At 36.9% G+C, this 19,934-nt stretch overlaps 1 protein-coding gene across 3 annotated transcripts in view; it reads right to left on the bottom strand.

The window, feature by feature from the left end:
* immp2l (inner mitochondrial membrane peptidase subunit 2) overlaps positions 1 to 19,934 on the bottom strand; it is a 558,776-nt gene that overhangs the window by 329,945 nt on the left and 208,897 nt on the right. Inside the window, exon 4 of one of the 3 annotated variants that reach the window (XM_060839825.1) lies at positions 12,780 to 12,830. The exons of the other annotated variants lie outside the window; for them this stretch is intronic. Within the exon in view, the coding sequence (XP_060695808.1) occupies positions 12,818 to 12,830 (13 nt within the window). The 3' untranslated portion in view covers positions 12,780 to 12,817. Of the gene's footprint in view, positions 1 to 12,779; positions 12,831 to 19,934 lie in introns of those variants that run through there. 3 annotated transcript variants of the gene reach the window in all.

Here is a 19,934-nt window from a genome sequence, read left to right as displayed (position 1 = left end):
TAGGTAAACTTAACAGATTAATATAAAATTAGTTAACTTCAGTTTGCAATAAAATATTTATGTTTTCATTTTATTTTCTGTTTATGGGTTGTTTATTTCATTACCACACCCAGGACTTGTTTTCCATTCCTCATTGCATTGAAGCAAGTGGCCTTCTTGAACTGCTACAGTACATGTGCTGTAGGTATGTTCAGTGCTGTTGCGGGAAGGGAGTTGCAAATTCCTGGCCCAGCAAGACTAGAAGGAACAGTAAAATATTTCCAAGTCAGAATAATGTGTGTCTTGGCGCAAAACTTGCAAGTGCTATCATTCCCATGCAGCTGCTGCTCTTGACAGTAATCAATCAGCACTGTCCAAGCTTTTTGCATAGTGAAGAACGACAGAGAGATACACATCAGTTTTTCTCTCACTTTGAGGGTGCCAGAGGGAAAGATTTGCCACAAAAGTAAATATGATATTTAGAAAAAAAATTCAAACTAATAAATCAATAATTTAAATAAATGGAGTTGAGTTCAATCAACCCCACTTTGGTGTCACACATATCAAACTGGCCTCGAGAAAATTAGATGAATGTGTGGGTCAGAAGTGGGTTGCCTTTCAATCTGGGCTTTTTGCCTTTCTGAACCTACTTTGTGGACAAGTAAGAAGAAAGAAAAGGAAAAGGATGGTCTATATCCGGCTCACTCTCAGTCTCAGGGTTTACGTCCTCGCTGTCACTCCATCTCTTCAAACCTCACATACTCATTGCCTATCCCACTCTTACTCACTGTCATCCTTCATATACATTTCCTTCCCCTGTTTCCAATATTTTCTTTCTCTTTCCAGTTTCCCTTTTGCTCTCACCCCTTTCCATCTCCATTGCTCATGTTTCCTTTCACTCTTTCTTTCTTACCCCTTTAACACACTCTTACCATTCTTCCACTCCAACTCTCCCTGCCCCCTTGAGCTACAAGAAAAATTATGTATGGAGTTCTGCCCTCCAAACATTTTCACTGCCAACAGCATGATTACCCCACTATTAGCCTTTCTCATTGACCTCAAAGTGGCCAGTTCCCCCTTTGACAGACTCTTTGAGTTTGGTAAGAGATGATATTGAGCCTTTTCCTGGAACCCCCAATGGTCACTCGGCCTACTGTAAGGCTAATTAACCATAGAAGTGAAAAAGTGCTCAATATCAAATATGTTCGGAGAAGAACATAGGATTTTCACAAGAAAATATTTGACAGACCCAAATTGCATCCTTATGGATGGCATCTGCAGTGCATTGTATCTGTGCAGATAATGAGGAGGATTGTCAGAGAATACAGCAGGATATAGCTAGGTTGGAGACTTGAGTGGAGAAATGGCAGATGTAGTTTAATTTGAACAAATGTGAGGTGATACATTTTGGAAGATCTAATACAGAAGGGAAGCACACAGCAAAACCCTTTATCGCATCAACATACAAAGGGAGCTAGGGGTACAAGTCCACAGTCCCCTGAAAGTGGCAACAAGTGGATAAGGTGGTCAAAAAGACATTAGTCATGCTTGCCATCATAGGTTGGCGCATCCAGTATAAAAATTAACAACTCATATTGCAGTTGTATAGAACTTCAGTTAGATCATACTTAGAATGTTGTGTACAATCCTGATCACCACATTATCAGACGGATGTGGTGGCTTTGAAGAGAGTAGAGGAATGGTTTACCAGAATATTGCCTGATTTGCAGAGTATTAGCTATGAGGTGAGATTGGACAAACTTGGTTTATTTTCACTTGAATGTCAGAGGCTGCTGGGTGACCTAATAGAAGTTTACAAAATTATGAGAGGCATGGATAGAATGGATAGTCAGAGTCTTTTTTCCCAGGGTAGAAATGCCAATTACTAGTGGACATAAGTTTAAAAGTAAAAGGGAATAAGTTTAAAGGAGATGTGAGAGGCAAGTTATTTACATTGAGAATGGTAAATGCATTGCCAGAGGAGGTGGTACAAGTGAATATAATCGCCTTGTTTAAGAGGCATCTTGACAGATACATGAATAGGCAGGGAATAGAGGGATACGGACAGTGTAGAGGTGAAGGCTTTTAGTTTGGAAAGGCTTCAAGTGTCAGCGCAGTCTTGGTGGTCAAAGGGCCTGTTCATGTGCGATACTGTTCTTTGTTCTCCTCCTTTGGTTCAGAGTGTCTCTCCAGCAATTCAAAGCCTCTTTCAACATCACCTACCCTGCAAGCATTACATCCATACAGTGCCTCGCCCACATTCTAAGCAGACTGACTACTGGCATTGTTGCTATTACCAGAAAGCAGTTTCAGGATGACAGCTTGTGGCTCTTCTAATCTGAGGCCATTCCTCTCCTGCATTTGTTGCTTAAAAAGCTATCAACAGGAAATGAGGACAGCAAATGAATAATCAGAGAAATGGCCTCTGTTTGAAGAAGCATCTCGTCACAGAAGCTTCCACTCATATTTGGAACATAAGTAGAGCACCGAACAGGACAGCATCTCTTCAACAAGCTTCTAATGTGCATTAGTGTTACAAGAGCGAATGTCTTAGGTGATGGATGGTGTGAAAATCAAACAGGTTGCCTTGCCCTGAATGATGTTGATTTTCTTGAATGCTGTTAATCTGCTGATTTCCACATGTGTACAGAATTTCATTACACTCTTTGTTTGTGTTTTGTAGATGGTGGACCTAATCTTCCATCCACCAGTATTTAGAATGACTGGTCCAGTTCAGTTTTGGACAATGGTAATTCACAGAACATTGATGGTAAATGATTTAGCAATGATCATGGCAGTAAATGTCAAGGGAAGATGTTTAACTTCTCTCTTACCAGAGAAGGTCATTGTCTGGTCCTTATGTAATGTAACGTTACATGCTGTCAATCATCCCAAAGCTTCTTTAAATTCTATTTTGCCATAGCAAATTATAAGAATGTAAGCCCAGAGTGAACATTACATCATGCATCAAAACAGGCCATTTCCTTCCTTTCAGAAAAAATGTTTACTATATTTACTATACAATCCACAAACTAAGTCTAAAACATTCTCTCGTGCTTTCAAATATTTATACAAAAATATGTAACCTCTTGTTCCTGAGACTGATTTTTATTTTGCATCATTGATCCTAGCAAATTGTCACATTGTCATATCAAAATTCCTTATTGATTACCAATAGGATCTGCACAGAGACTGATAACTATAAAAAAAATTCAAACTGAAAGGATGATGACAAGATTTCGTGTTTTAATAAATTTACTCGAACAACTGACTAAAGACTATTTTTAAGGGAAATGTAAGTTAAATCATGGAACAGAACAATGCCCTTGATATTTTTAGTGTAACTTTAAAAACACACAAGTTTGCATTAGTCAGTCCTTTAAGTAAACATTTAATTCTCCCAGTGTCAGTCCAAAATTATTCTTACTTCCCAAGAGTTTACTTCTGTTCTTTTCCTTTCCCAAATCGGAAACTACTGACTCCAGACCTGTCTTTCAAAATGCAAGATTTTTCTGAAAACTTTGCCCTCTAACTAAAGATAAGAAAATCATCCAGCTTTGTTTTAATTCCTCAGGAATTTGGTTTTTTCAGTCTGAGCATATGGTCCTACATCTGTTCCATCAGAGAGAACCACAGAGTCTTTCACCTTCTAGCTGTTCTTTCTCACAGAATCTGGCAGACTAACTACATCTGAGAGTTTCAGACATAACTAAGGAGCCCTTTCACATTAAAAGTACATTTCTGTGGCAATGTATATCACATGGGCCTTGTATTCAGGTAACGATGCTGATTACTTATCCATGAGAACCTTACTCTCTTTGATCTTGGAAGTAAATGGACTGTTTCAACAATAAAAGTTTACAACCTAAAATTTTCATCATTTTTCTGGAACTTTGGCCATTGACAGCTCACCCATTGTTAACACACAACCTGCTGGTTTTATTTTAAAGTATAAATACTTTGCACCTTCTCCCAATCTTGACTCCCTTTAATCTCAAGCTCCTGACTGCAAACACTTAAACAGGAGCACAATGGCTTTTTAAAACGAGGCGAGGGTATGCCAGCAGTGGTGAGTATTTCCAGCTTGAGTGAGTGGGGAGAACCAGGCTAGCATCAAATAAAAATGATGGAGTAGTAGGTAGTTAATGAGGTCAGTCTAGCGCTATAGTGTGAGAAATCTCGCTAGGCCTTGCCGAGAGAATCTCACCGTGAAACTCCACGAAAATAACACTTTCCTATAATATTGGAGGATTCAGTCTTGAGAAAAAAAATAAGTGTGATTAATCCAAAATTATACTGAACTGAACCACATTCCATTGTAACGTGGAAGTTCAGTAGATCTTTTCAACTATTCTTGGAAGCAAAAGTGAACTTCTTCAGCACAAAAGTACACTCAATTAAAGTACAACAAAATCAATTTATTCAGTGTTCACACTATGCTTCATGTTGCTATGACTTTATACAAAAGCTTTCACAAAAGACTTTATATTGCATTGTCACAATACCACATAACTTTAGAATGAAAACAAAACTGCTGGAAATCACAACGGGTCAGTCAGCATCCACTGTGATTGCCAGCATTTTGTGTTTTCAGTACAGATTTCAGCATCTGCAGTAACTGGCTCCTCCATAATTCTAGAATGTATGTGCTTCTTTTTAAAGAGGAGAGACTGATCATTGTCTAAAAATAAGGTGATAATGGGGAAAATGTGTAAGAAATTCTCATATCAGAATAACAGATTTCTGCATTAGTGAAACCATAAAATGCATGTCTGAAATACATAAAAAATAAATTATCCAAAACAAGGTCAATTATGTAACAGAATATTGTATTATGATTTTTCCCATTCAAGCAATGAAAATTATTCAGCACAGCAACCTGACGAAACAAAATTGCTTTCCAAAACAAAAAAATCCTCCACCATAGGACATTTTTAAACTACTGCATCATAGAAGAGGGTACATTATCGATTATTTCATTTATTACACTATCAAAAATTTATTAGAACTGAAAGATTTAAAATGTATGTCTCCAGTCATTAAAAAAAATTCTCTTTTCCTGTGCTTCAGTAGAATAGCTTAAACCTTGGGAATTGGTCTTATGGAAACCATGGGATGTTATTCATTGGTAAAATTTAAAGGCATGAGGCAAATCAATATCTTTTGTGACTTAATATGGATGAAACCTCACCAGAAATGCACACAAAGTCAAAAAGGAAATAAAATATAGTAAGGTAATAAAAAGTTACTTTAACAACCTAAATAGAATGAAAATTACATCATAAAAAGTGTTTCATGCAGTAATACTTTGTGCAATCCTGCTTTAAGATGTAGTAGGCTAGGACAGCCCATAGGATTTGCTGAATATGCATAATTTGTCACTCAGTGCTTATCATGTTTAATTTTAGGGGTGTGGTTAATATTGTATAAAGTAATGGTTCTGAAAATGTTAATGATGGAGACTACATTAGTTCACCCAATCTGATGATGTCACAAGGACTTAGGTGGGAAACCGTGGATTATCTTAAGATCTTGTAGGTTCAAGACCTATGTTCACAGGTCTTCATAACAATGCCTAATATACCTTTTACCTAACTGCTATCACACTATAAACTATACCTTGTTTCAGACAAGAGACTTTTCTTATTTAGTCTCTCCAACCCATAGACCAATAGACTCAGTCAAGGATAGTGATTGGGCTAGTGATGATAACTAGCCCAATCATGAGCTGGTAGTGGTTGGCATAATAGCACAATTAATATTGATTTGGGCAAATAATCCCTTTTCTTATAGCTGTAATAATGGTTTCCTAAATCACAGTGCTTGGTTTCAAAGAATGATTATCCAGAAGAGACCATTCCATTAACATAGATTAAAGCATTATTAATCTCCCTGCTTCCATTCCATAAACATTGATACGTAATTTAAAAATTGAAAAAAAACTCCAGAAATTAAAAACAAATTAAGTCAAAGACATTGCCTCATTTTCGTTATCAATGAAGTACTGCAAAAATCTAAGTCCAGCTGAGAAACATTAATTTCTAGAACATGCAATTTTAAAAATTTACACAAATAGAATTTGAAATTTGCTGCTCATTCAGTTGTTCAAATAAATGGGAAAAATCATAATACAATATTCTGTTAAATAATTGACTAGCATATCACTACTGATTTTCAGCTGAAAGCTGTCATGGTAATGTTCCTCAACCACCCAAACAAGAACTTTATGTTATAGTCAGAATGAGAGAGAATTACTAAAGTGACTGTTTCCATCCCTTACCATTCATAACCAATGTATATTTATTTAAATAGGATGATGTATTTCTTCAGTTATTGGTGTGTCCATAAATTAGGAACCAGCAACAAACAAACAAACAAAAATGGGTTTAAGTAAACACATTATTTCTTTACATATGCATTCTGAAAATTTAAAGCTATGCCACTCATTCTTTCACACTCATCTACATAAACTGAAGGAAAATACACATACAGATTTTTTTACAAGTCTATAAATAACAGAAGAGTTTATAATTCATGGAATTGCCTCATCGTGGAAAATACATTTTGCAGACTGGATGAAGAAGGAATGTTTGCTCTTGAAATATTGTTAGGTGAATTTAATATTCAAAGTCGACAGATCGCTAGCAGGATTCTCTCAACGGCGTGGCAATGAATCTTACATTTGTCTGGGTCTGAGTTGCAAGAGATTTTTGGAAGGTTTGTCGCTGCAAGGTTGTTTGCCATATGCTGCCACACACAACTTATTTACCATGCTCCAAAGGTATATTCATGTTCATTTTCCATCCTATCTCACCACCTGCCATTCCTGGAACAAAACTCACTCACCAGATATCATGAATTCACCAGCACCCTTGTGCTGATGCCATTCATAAAAGCCTGTTGTACACCCAGACAAGCACTGTCAGTCTGGAGCTGCCCTGCACCGTTACTAACATTTGTCTAGGACATTGCATTAATGCTCAATTTGAGGACAGGGTCCTGGAGGTCCTGCTAAATGGGGTAGTGCCAACGCAGGAGCCCCTCCTCCTTCACTCCACCAACTAAGTGCCACTATCTTCTCCTCAATACCTTATACTGCTCACTGCTTCTTCTTCCTTTGCATTATTCTTGGTCGAAACAAAGTCAGTCATGTATGGTGAATTGTTACAGATCAACTCCATCATAAAACTTTAAAGGTTGAGTTTCCATGGGGGTCTTCTTGGGTTCCTGTGGTTCAGCTGTTTTCTGCTGGTTTCCATAACTCTTCTGCCATGTAATGGCAGGTTATCAGAAGAATCCCTAAAGAAATTATCCACATTCTTCAAACTGCAATCACGGCAGAGAAACTGTTATAAAAATGGTATGTCAAGGAAGCAGTACCATTACACTTCCTTTCACACTTCATCTGTAAATTGATATCACTTTCCCATTTCAAAATATGGAGAGTTCTTATGGCAGTTGTTCATTTTCTTATCAAGGTCATTCTCTGATAAAGAAATGTATTAATTTTTGACAATAATTTCTTCAGATTGGTTATTTGATCTATGAATGTAATCATTCTGGTTTGAATTATCTGCAATTCAGTTAAATAGTCTATAATTATAGAACATGACTCATGCTTTTGTTTAAAATACAACAAAACAATATTCACTGCATTTGATCGATAAAAATACTGATTATTGTCACAAAGGACTATGAATGTGATCTCTACGTTTTGTACCTTGACCACAAGAATATGGATAGTAACAGTGAAGAAGTTAATCCAGGTTAATGTTATAATGGTTTAATGATTAATAGCGTTGTGCATAATAAGCATTCAAGCACACAAAACTCTGGATGCTCATTCCACACAAATAAGCATTCACACAGCATAGCCATAAAAAGTGTTGATTTTATTGTGGATGTTCGCCTTTCTACAATCACAGCTGTGCCCATTCCAGTGTTACTTTCAAACTCCATTTATCTTCTGATTGAACAAATCAAGATCATGACAGAAATTCAGAAAACAGACGGACTTGTATTTACAGGATGAAGACAATATTTCTCCTAACATATGGTCATTTTTAGATCAAGGAATCATTTATGTTGCATAGTACAAATACAATGATGCATCTTAATGTAGGCAATTAGTACTCTACTTGTTCATCCGTTTCCTTGAATAATTTCCATAACTTGCTTCAAGGCAATTATGCAAACTGAAAGTAAGGAGTAATGTATAAATAATCCATAAAGTAATAATATAAATTCTGATAATGATTAACAGTATCATGCTATATTTAACAACCCACAGGCCAGAATTTTCCTTGTAATAAGCCTCACTCCTCTTAACAAAAGAAACATATCCTATGAGATCACAGCTATACTTATTTAATTTTCAACAGCATAATGCACAACCTAGAAATATTTAAACATCTAATTAAAATCACAGTCATAGGAGCTATTATTGCCGCTTCTATTGCAATTCTGTTACTCAAAAAACTTAACCCACGACCCTCGACCTTTGGAAATAATGTCCCATTTCCAACCTGCCTTTCCTCTCTGAAACCCTTGAGATCATGTCAACTCCAAAATGCAATTCATCTTACATGGAACTCTATGCATGGATACTCCAATGCCCTTTCGTGGTATCAAAAAGGCTCTTACCAAAATTACAAACAATACTCATTGTGGATTAGACAAAGGTAAGTTACTCAACATTCTGGAGCTCCTGGCAGCTTCTGACATGTTTTATCACATCCTCTTCCAACATCTCTTCACTGCTGTCTGACTGAGTAGGACTGCTATCATCTGGTTCCATTCTTATTCATTGAATCAGAATCATTGCATCAGCCAGAGTGACATTTCTTCTTATCCCAACATCATCACCTCTGGTATGCTGCAAGGATTTATCTTTGGTCCCTTTCTACTTCTCATTTACATGCTGTCCATTGTGACAGAATCAGAACACACACCATTAGTTTTCACACATACACTGAATAAACCCAACTCTACCTTACCTTTACCTCTCTCAACTCCTCCAACATTACTCAATTATCAAATCCACAAATCTGTTTGAAGAAAGGGTCATTGGACCTGAACCATTAATATTGATTTCTTTTCACAGATGCTGCCAGACCTGCTGAGCTTTTCCAGCAATTTCTGCTTTTGTTACTCAATTATCAGACTATTTAACTGCCATGCAGTTTTGGGCGGGTGGATACATCCTCCAATTAAATATTTGAAAGACTAAAGCCATTGTTTTCAGTGACTACTCCAAACTCAGTTCTGTAGATACCAGGTCTATCTACTTCCCTGGAAACAGGCTGATATTAAGTCAGTCTGCAATCTTGGACCACAACTTTTGTGCAGTCATCAAGACTCCACAGCATACTCAGAGCAGCACTGAGAATCCAGGTGTGAAAATTCTGTCCCTATTTCCAACAAATCAGATCTTTGAGAACAGGGACAGTATGACTTACACATAGGGGCAACCCAAACCCAAAGGGGTCATTGAATGCTTTTTCTTTGAAATGGCATTATGAACATAAATGTTTTTATACGGGATTAAGTCCTTGGGAGGATTTACATGCACTGAATGAGGTTTCGCGAGTGACTGTTTTTTTTCATATATATACATACACATTAAAATCTGGTGATATCTATCTAAAACTTTATTTTGTCTCATTTCAATATGGATCCTGAGATCCATAGTATCCATGGTGGATACAAGGTGTATTTGCATGGAGAATAAAAGGGCAAAGGATGGTGGATGGCAAGACATGGGTTTGGGATGAATTGGCACTAAAATGGCTGAGAGGGTATATGGGGTAATGGGATAGCAGGAAGCATGAGTGGCTTCATTCTGTGTGTACACATACAGGGAGAGAACGGGGATGTAAAGGGATGCAAGTCTAGAAGATCTAATATTTCCCAAAACAACTGGGGCAACATCATATTTAATTCTGAGAAGCCATCATTGGCTCTGTCTGTTCCCACCTCCACAACATCACCCCTTTCGCTTGCGTATCAAGGTTTCATAAGGCTGGGTCATTAAGTGTATACAAGGCTGAGATAGACAGGAAGGAAATCAAATGTTATAGGGAAAAGGCAGGAAAGTGGCGTTGGGGATTATCATATCAGCAGATTTGATGGGTTGAATGGACAATGTTTCCTCTTCCATCATTATTTCCTCAAAATTATTATTCCACTAAACTCCTAGCTGGTTTCCCTCATTCTACAGTCGGTAAACTCGAGGTTATCTCATTCCTTTATCATCTTTGTGCTTGCTCACTTACATTGGTTCCTAGTCATGTAATGTCTTGATTTTTGGCTTTCCAATTTCAGTGTAGCCTTGATGCTCACTATCTCTGCAGCTATCTCACTTCCTCCAGCTCGACAACCCTCCCAGATATCTATGCTCCTCTATTCCTGGCCTCATGGGCATTCCAAATTCTGTAAATTCCACTCTGTACACATTCAAAACTTCTTCACCACCATTTCTACATTTGTACATCACAGAGCAAGAGAAACCACCAATGATATATAGTCAGGGAAGAGTAGTACTGGCATTCTTAAAAACAGCTGATTGTCAGTTATTGTATCCTCTCAACAGATGAATCAGTGCTGACCCATCACACCAATCAAAAGAAGCTCTGAAGCTAGCAAGGGCACACACAATACTGTGGATAAGGGATTTGAATGTTTATCAACAAGTAGCTTAACTTAGGTGTCAAATCCAAAAGGACATAACTGCTAAACTCAGTTTATGTAAGTGATGAAATAACACAGTGAATTAGCTTACTTGATCCTATTGACACCAACCTACCCATCATGAGCATGTCAGCTCATGAAGACATTTGAGTGATTACTATGCAGTCCGTCACATCGTGGACACCGTCCAACATGTCAAATGGCAACACATTGAGCAAATTGCGATTGATTAAAAACAGATCTAACTGGCCAATGCCATTTTGTACCACTTCAACCTATAAATTTACAGGCAGACTCCTCTTTCACAATCAATTCAAACAGCCAACCATGGTTTATGTAGGGTGTAGAAAAGCATGCTGAACATAACATCAAGCGTATCTGAAAATGCAGTGCGATCCAATGCAGCTATAAAACAAGACAACATGTATGCTAATCAGCGACAGCCATATGCTACAGATAGAGCCATATATTCCCACAATCAAAGATCTACATTACTGCCAATTTTAATTATAAATACATGTGGACAGTTGAGCATCTTATCAGGGGAGAAGGATCAAGAAACATCTCCAGTTTCAGGGTCATGAATATAAAGGACAAGGCTGAAATATATGCATCCATCATGAGCAGATGTAAAGTCTTCAGCCAATTTTGTTCAGTCCATGGCCACAAAGAATCGGCTGGCTTGTAGAACACAAAAATGTCCCAGTTGAGCACCCCTGCTAGTAACTATAGAATTCAGAATCATAGAATTGTAATAGCACAGGAAGAGGCTATTCAGCCAATCTGGCCTGCATCAGTTCTATTACCTAGTGCTAACCTCCTCCATTTTCCCACTTTCCTGCACACCATTTCTATCCGAATAATGACCAAAGCCTTTCTGATATCAATAACTGAAACTGCCTCTACCATATTTTCAGACAACGCATTCCATATCCTAACTACTTGTTGTGTGAAAAAATATCTCACAAATATTTTGAATACCTTGATTGAACCAGCTTCAACTACTCTTTGGCAATGCATTCTAGACCTTAACCATTTGTCATGTGAAAACATTTTCTCTCATCGTACTTATGCTTCTTTTATTAATTACTTTAAATCTGTGCATTGTTCCCAATTCTTTCACAAGTGCTATACCTCAAGTCAAGTTGTCCCAATCTTGCTAAATGATGGTGCCTACATGACAATATATCAGCTAGATATTTCTCATCCACAAAATGCAAGACAATTCTATTGTACCTAATAAATGTCCTACCAAAATACATGCAACTAACTGCAGAGATGAGGGCATCAACCAGATCATTCAGTATCACTAATTCCCCAATAACCTGTTCACATACTCATCTTAGATTTAAAAGGGTCACTCATCTCCAGTTGTTACAGTCTTGATCCAAATATAAGCCGAGGAACTGAATTCCAAAGGTGAGGGCAAGTGTAACCAACATTGACATCAAGACATACTTTGATTGGGTGTGGTACCAACAAGTTCCATTAGAACTGAAAGCAGTGGGGAAACTGTCCAATGACTGAAGACATTCTGCCACAAAGGAAGATGGCTCTAATTGTTGGAGGCCAGTCATTTCAAACCTGGAATATTACTGCATGAGTTTCTCAGGGCAGAACTCTAGGCCCAGCCACCTTTAGCTGATCGATGATCTTCCTTCCATTATAAAGATTAGAAGTGAGGCTATTCACGAATGATTTCAATGTTCAGTTCCAATATAATTCCTCATGTAATTAAGCAGTCAATGCCCACAGGTAGACTGAACTGAACAATATTCACTCTTGGGCTTTTAAGTGGCAAGTAACAGATGCATCACACAAATGGCAGACAATGTCTATCTTGCACAAGAGAAAATTTAGCCACTTCCACTTGACATTCAATTGTAGTACAATTGGAGGGGGTCTCATCGTTGATGAAAAACTCATTGGGACAGCCATCTAATTGCTGTGGTTAAGAGTATTCTGTGAAAAGTGGCATACCATGGCTGCAGAGTGGTCTGTCATTGAATACACACCAACAAATTGCCGATTCTTCAGCAGTAATTTCCAAATCCATTGCCTCCACCATCAAGAACGATAACATTGGCAGGTACATGTAAACATCACCTCCTTCTCCCTCCCTTCTCAGGTTCCATATATCATCATTCCTTCACCATAGCACACTGAAAAATCATGGAACATCATATTAAATAGCACTGTGGATGCACTTTCACCAATTCAATAGCAGTTCAAGGAAAGGGCCAAAATTTGCCTTCTCAAGGCAACTCATGATGAGCAATAAATGCCAGACTTGCAAGTCAGGACAAAGTCCTTTATAAAATCTGTAATAAGTTAACCATCTCTACATTACTTAATATTCAATATTTCATTATGCAAGAATATAAAGTCCTGTTTGTAATAATTAGCAGATTTTACTGTGTTGTCTTCAATAATAATTCTGCAGTATTCTTCTTAAGAAATCATAATGTCAATGTTGGACTAAAAGCATGATGGTTAGCTTCACTAAAAATTGTAAATTTTGTCAATCCAATGATATGCATATGTGTGGGTTATGTGCAGTTTCAAGCATTAGAAACAGTAAGTTTCATAGATGAAAAGACTCATAGACCAATAAAATGTGATTCATCACAGACTATAAGCCATAATGCACTTTACATTTTTTGAAAACTAAAACAGTTAAATTAATAGAACTAATTTTATGTTATGTGCAAGAATATATTGAAGGCTGACTTCATGCATGCTCTATGTATGGAAAAGATAATGTGGCTCAGGAGTTAGTACTATTGCCACACAGTGCCAGGGACGGTGTTCATCTCAAGCCTTGGGTGACTGTTTGCCTAGAGTTTGCATATCCTCCAGGTTTCTGCATGGGTTTCCATTGGATGCTCTGGTTTCCTCCTGTAGTCCAAAGATGTACAGGTTAGGTGGACTGGCCATTCTAAATTGCCCCACAGTGTTCAGGAATGTGCAGGTTAGGTGGATTGGCCATGGTAAATGAGGAGTTACAGGGATAGATAGGGGACCTGGGTCTGTATGGAATGCTCTTTGGAGAGTTGGTGCAGACTCAATGAGCTAAATGGCCCTTTCCGCACTGTTAGGATTGTACATTTCTTTGATAATGGAGGAGATAAAAAGTCATTAGGACTCACTTGTAAAAATAATAGATAAAATGAGCATGAAACAGCAGAATTGCAAATGGTAACCTATTAATAGATAAGTGAATATTTTAGTTGTATTATTGCACAGCTCTCAGAAATGCACTATCCCTTTACGATAGCTAGATGACATCACAAGATGTGATACTGTGGTATAAAAGGCTTTGATTTACTCTCTGTACAGCCAGTCAGATTAACAGCAAGTTGTCAGTCAGTTAGTCAACTGTTTATATAATGTAGTGGTAATATAAACGAATATAGAATCCAGACAAGATGTAAATCTGAAATAACATGTTAATGTACATGTTTAATTATTAATAAAGATCCAGATATCCACATCAGCAAGAACCTGGTATACATTACATGGGCTACCATATAGAAAACCATGTCATAATGTTTCTAACCTTTGGGGGAAAAAGGAAGGAAGCACCTGCACATGCATATATATTGGAACATAGAGAGCCCAGGACAAAGTATAGCTTGATTTAACATGGAAAGGGTCTTTCTGTCAGAATACAAAGAAAATTACAGACCAGTGTTGGAATATATCTAAAAGCGAAACAATGGCCAACAGAAAACAGAAGAAAGATGATGAGACTGTGAGCCAGAGAGCTTAACAGCAAGAACCATTAGAGCTGAGACTCACAGCATTTTTATTATTCTTTTGAGCATTTACTTTGACAATCTTTGTGATAATTAACTCTCTGACTTGATTAAAGAATGTGAGTCTGCATCTGGTAGATTAGAATAGGTCAAAAATCAAGAGTGAGGTGGTTTGGGGTATACTTCTGCCTCATATGGATTATTATATCCTGGGGTCTGTCTGTCTCTCACTCTCTGTAATTTCTTACATATTCTACTATATAGTTTTACATTTTAAAACATATAAATTATTAGACATCTTTTTCATTTCTTTTGTTCACTGACAAATGAGATATCATAGAATATCTAACCACACAAAAACCTGCAAAATTATTAAAAATAAATTTTAAAAATTAAAACTGAGGAATGTTTATTTTAGAAATACTTAAAAAAAGTTTCTCAAACTTTCTTGGGAAATGGGATGCGCCAATGTATTTGGTTGAACGTAATGAGCCACAAGGAAGCACACAACTAAAAAGAGTGACAAAAAAAAATCAGCCAAAACCTACTATTATGTTCTGCCTTAATACTTCTCAAGCAGTTAATGAGCCAGCCAACCAGTATAAATGTTGACAATTTCATTCAACCATTTGGACTGCTCAGCCAACCTCAAGAATGTTTCAAGGACAAGTAAGAGTCCTTTAGTTGCACTGCCAAATTTCTTTTTGGCTGGTGAGTGTGCAGCAGAGATTGTGTTAATTGTGAATAGGTCATGGTTGGAAGAGAAAATGAAATGACAATATGAAAGATCCAATATTGTTGTAATGAAACAGCACAAAACATATAAAGAGAAGGAAATGTTTAATTTGTAAAACATAAATATACAGGAATGGATTCTACAGACACAATAATATCAAAGAATTTAGCAAGATGCTAACTGTGAAAATAGAAGGGTTACGCTAATAATTTGTGTCATTAACAGAGAATTTACTAAAAGAAGTGATTGTCATTGGTCAATTGGCCTGGCCTATACTTGACAAATTTTGTTTAACAGATAAGCATAAACATAGCCAGATAGTGCAGGTGGCAGTCTCAACACCATAAGGATTCATCTCATATTAGGAATCCACATTGGAGCTGTTTAAGAGAAAGCTGTCAGAGCACAGGGTCTCTGCCAATCCTTGATTGCTATATTCCGTACAGTTATTTGATGTGTGAAAGATATTATATTTGTAGCCACTCATACCGATTGTATTCAAGCCTATAATTATACAAGAACAGAGCTGTATCTGTATGGATTACTGTGCTCCTTGCTTCAAAAGGACTTTCAAAAACAAGAACCACAGAGTTATCAGACGAACATAATACAACAGATACCTGTAGCAAGAGTCATACAGCAGTCATACAAATGAGCCATTAGCACAAATGGTGACCACTAAGTTAAATAAGAGGTTTATAATGTTTATATATAATAACATAATGACATAATATCACCAAAGCCACTGGGACTGGATTAGCAATAATAATAATTGAGGAAAAGTCAATAAATCATTGAGGGCTGCTTTCAAATAGTGGAACAGCACGGTCAAAGTGAAAATTCACTATCTTGCCTGTTTATGCTGATGGAAGGTTATGAAAGGCTATCTTCAAGACGGGTAGTTTGTATTGCAGTTGAGCATATAGCTTCCTCACTAGATAAATAAGTCATATCTCTTATGAAGGTATTCACAAATACTTTCAGCCGTGAAAGAAGCTCTGAGGTCAAAACTACAAGAGTTAGTTATATTTTGTTTAAATACAAGACCTCCAGATAAAAAGAATGTTTAAAATATTTGTATTATAAATGCAAATACCAAAAGCTAGATCAGATGATTATCAACAATTGAACTTAGAAGATATGAAACACAGTAAACCAATGCTAATTTTACCATTTCACTTTGCCTCATTTTTAAGTACTGTACAATAAATGTTTCCCCAAAAGCCTTTCAACAGCAGGCCAAATTAAGATTGTTCATGTCAACTGGAATAAGTTGAAGAGATATGGGAACACTGAGTAAAATGTGGTCAGAACTATTTACAGCTTTGAATTCAAAACACAACACAGAATGTTGGGTCAAATGCAATATTTGCATGGTCTTCTGCATTCTTTAAACTGCTGACATTAAGAAGGCCCTTACTGTGCAAAAAACTTAAAGAAGACCTCTGTATTATTTTTGGAAGGGGAGGGAAAGAGCCTCAGGTGACTACTGATTTTGAAATATCCTTTTGCAACAGAAGAAAGCTTTGAAGGTTTTTAAAGAGAGTAATACAATTCCAGGGGAGAAGTAATTTTCAGATAAAATGGCCTGTGGCTTTTTAAAAAATCGTGATAAATGAAAGTCTACTTTGCCTTAGATTTTAAGAATTGCTTTTACAAGTATACTGATGCTTGCTTTGCTTTTTTTATTCACTCATAGGATGTAGGTATCGCTGGCTGGCCAGCATTTCTTATTCATTCCTAGTTGCCCTTGAAAAAGGGGGTGGTGAGCTGTCTTCTTGAACTGCTGCAATGAGCCCCTTCTTCGGGCTCATGCCCGAAACGTCGATTCTCCTGCTCCTTGGATGCTGCCTGACCTGCTGCGCTTTTCCAGCAACACGTTTTCAGCTCTGATCTCCAGCATCTGCAGTCCTTGCTTTCTCCTCAGAAGGAACTCAAGCAACAAACCACAACCATACACTACAGTCAGTATCAGGATATTCCTCTTGAAAGTATTATTTTGCATTATCTGCACTTTAATTTTGATATCATAATCTTTAGTTAATAGCTTTATCTCTTTCTTTGTAAGTGGGTTTGTAATAAATTAACCAGTTTAAACAAGAGATTTGACCACTGATTAACTTGAATCATTACAAATTAAAGTTGGGGTGTGCTACGTGAGGCACATTGATTCAACTTATTATGTTCTGGAAACAGTTGCTGGCTGTAACACTAGACATATTCAGTGTCAGAGTTATGGGGTTGCTACGTGATTTGTCATTAATGAAATTTCCAAAAGGTTAGGCAGCAAAAAAAATCTATATTTTGGACTAACGTTTCATTATATGTTAAAGTGCCAAATATGATTTTCTGTCTTTGTTTCACCTAATCTTTCTTTAAATCATCAATTTGAGGTTTTGAAGAAGTCATCTTTAAATATTCATTGATCCAATTAAAGAATTCTGCATTAAAAATACAGTGTTAAGATAATTAATTATAAGCATATTGTCATAGCATCAGCAACATTATTGAGATGCACCCAAACATGAATAATAAATTCACCAAAAAGCAGAAAAGATCTCAAAGGAATTGTGCATTGAAAATTACACTCTTGCACATTTTTGCAAATATGACAATCATGGCACATTAAAAAACCTAAATTGTAAGTAAGAAAAAGCAAAGAAATGTTTCCACAGAGAATGTTTCTATGGTTGGAGCTTATTAATTCAAGATAAACAATCAATTGATATAAGCCAACGAGTTGATGCAGACTCTTTAAGAGATGCCTGTAATTTATAGAACATTAACATACAATCACACAAGCTGGTTTGTTGTTGAAATTAAATTCTTTGCTTCATCCTGACTTTATTAGAAATTAAGTACTTTTATAATGTTGGTAACATTCATAGAATTTGAAACAATTAATCAGATTCATAGTCATGAAGCCCTTTATCACAATATTCAAATACTGCACAAAAGCCTGATTACATGTTCCTTCATCAAGATAGCTTTAACTTACGTGAAGTAATGTCATCCAAAAGATGGCAGTGATTTCTCAACTCAAAATTATTTTATAATTGGTGTTGTCAGGACTGGGGAGAGGAAGCGGGTGGGATTGGAGCATGGGGAGTTGAAGGGTATTGGGCTGGGGTGGGTTGCTGGGAGGGGTTAAGAGGTGGGGAACATCCAGTCCAAGGTAGGGAGGATGTTGGTTGTCTGTCAAAGGTATGTGGTGGGTATGGAGTTAGAGCTGGGTATGGTGAGGGGAGTCAGATTCTGAGGTTGGAAGGGAGGAGCAGACAGTTAGGCCTGTGGGACAATGATTCAGGTGTAGCTCACTGAGGGATTGGACATTGGATTCTGAAGGGGAGTCAGAGGTTGGGAAGTGTCAAATTGGATTTCCATGGTATGATTGAAGTTGTAAGTCTGTGGTGAATTGGGGGAAGTCAATTTAATAATTATCCAGGAATTGGTTGATTTGAATTTGGGTAACTGTTCAGCTATTAACATTATGACGATGATTATTACTGTTATTATTGAAGCCTTCCAGATCAGGTACTGGTTAATCAGAAAGGCAAGGACAATTCATGGGGATTCAGCTGCATCAGGACACCCACACGGTCCTGATGTGCAACTCCAGTCTCTGCTCCCTCGACAATTATCTTCCCAAAAGGTATAGGCCAAATGGAAAAGTGTTGACATAATCAAAGTATCATATCAACCCAGATAGGCAAGTATCTAAGCCATGTTAGTAAGGGAAAGTGCCTGATGCAAAGAGATAATTTAAAACTAAACTTACCTTATCGCTTTGATAAAACAATATTGCAATGTTTAATTTGAAGATATGTAAATTTTAAAAATTATAAACAAGATTTGCAAAGAACATTTCTTGGACCTTGATATAAAGCACAATTCTGGCAAACTATTCATCATGTCAACATATACTCTTGCAACTACATCAAAGAGCTGGTAGTTATCATTTTATTATTACAATACTTCATTAGTAATTCACAATGCAATTCAAACCTCCAGCATCTACACTTCCAAATGTGTACTCAAACTTCATAATTTCTCCAGGTTTCTCAACAGTGACTGCACTACTACAATCAGTTTATCGTCTCAGAGTTGCAAATTTCCGAGACTCTTGTGCAGTATGTTATCCACTAGCTGTATAAAGTTAATTGGGAAGCCAGAAGTGACGAGCTACAGTTTTGATTCGGAACTGTGAATTAATATTTATATTTATTTATATATATTATATAAGATGTCACCTCAATACTCATCCTTGAATTGTGTATGCAATGCATCCCTTAATCTTTTATGCCTCTGGAAAACAGTGTGTGCAAATGTGTTTACTATCTTTGGTCACTGCTTTTTGTTTAATACTACTTTGATATGTAACACAAGTGTAAGCATTGGACCATTAAAATATCAGTGTCATTGTATGGAGAAAGCAGTAGTTAGCATTGTCACCTTAACCAATTAGATCAACCAGTCCAGGCCAATAGAAGAAAGCAACGGCAATCAATAACAAGCAACTGTAGAGATCACTCCAATGATCTCAGAAATAGTTTACAGCTGCCAGATTATAAATTTACAGTGATATGGCAAGTAAGTGAAATCTCTTGGGCAGCACTACAATAAGTCTGCTCTCACACAAGGTACACTTTACACTCAGTGCACTTCTCCTTCCCAGAATCTTTAATTGCCCAGCAATAAATCACTTTGCTGGAACCATTCATTTTAACATTCTTTAACATCTGGAGTCCCAAATGCACATAAATATTTGGCAT

The sequence above is a fragment of the Hemiscyllium ocellatum genome, chromosome 19 (assembly GCF_020745735.1).
Source record: "Hemiscyllium ocellatum isolate sHemOce1 chromosome 19, sHemOce1.pat.X.cur, whole genome shotgun sequence".
Taxonomy (NCBI): Eukaryota; Metazoa; Chordata; class Chondrichthyes; order Orectolobiformes; family Hemiscylliidae; genus Hemiscyllium; species Hemiscyllium ocellatum.
The sequence above is the reverse complement of the archived record's forward strand: the minus strand, read 5'-3'. Positions and strand labels throughout refer to the sequence as shown.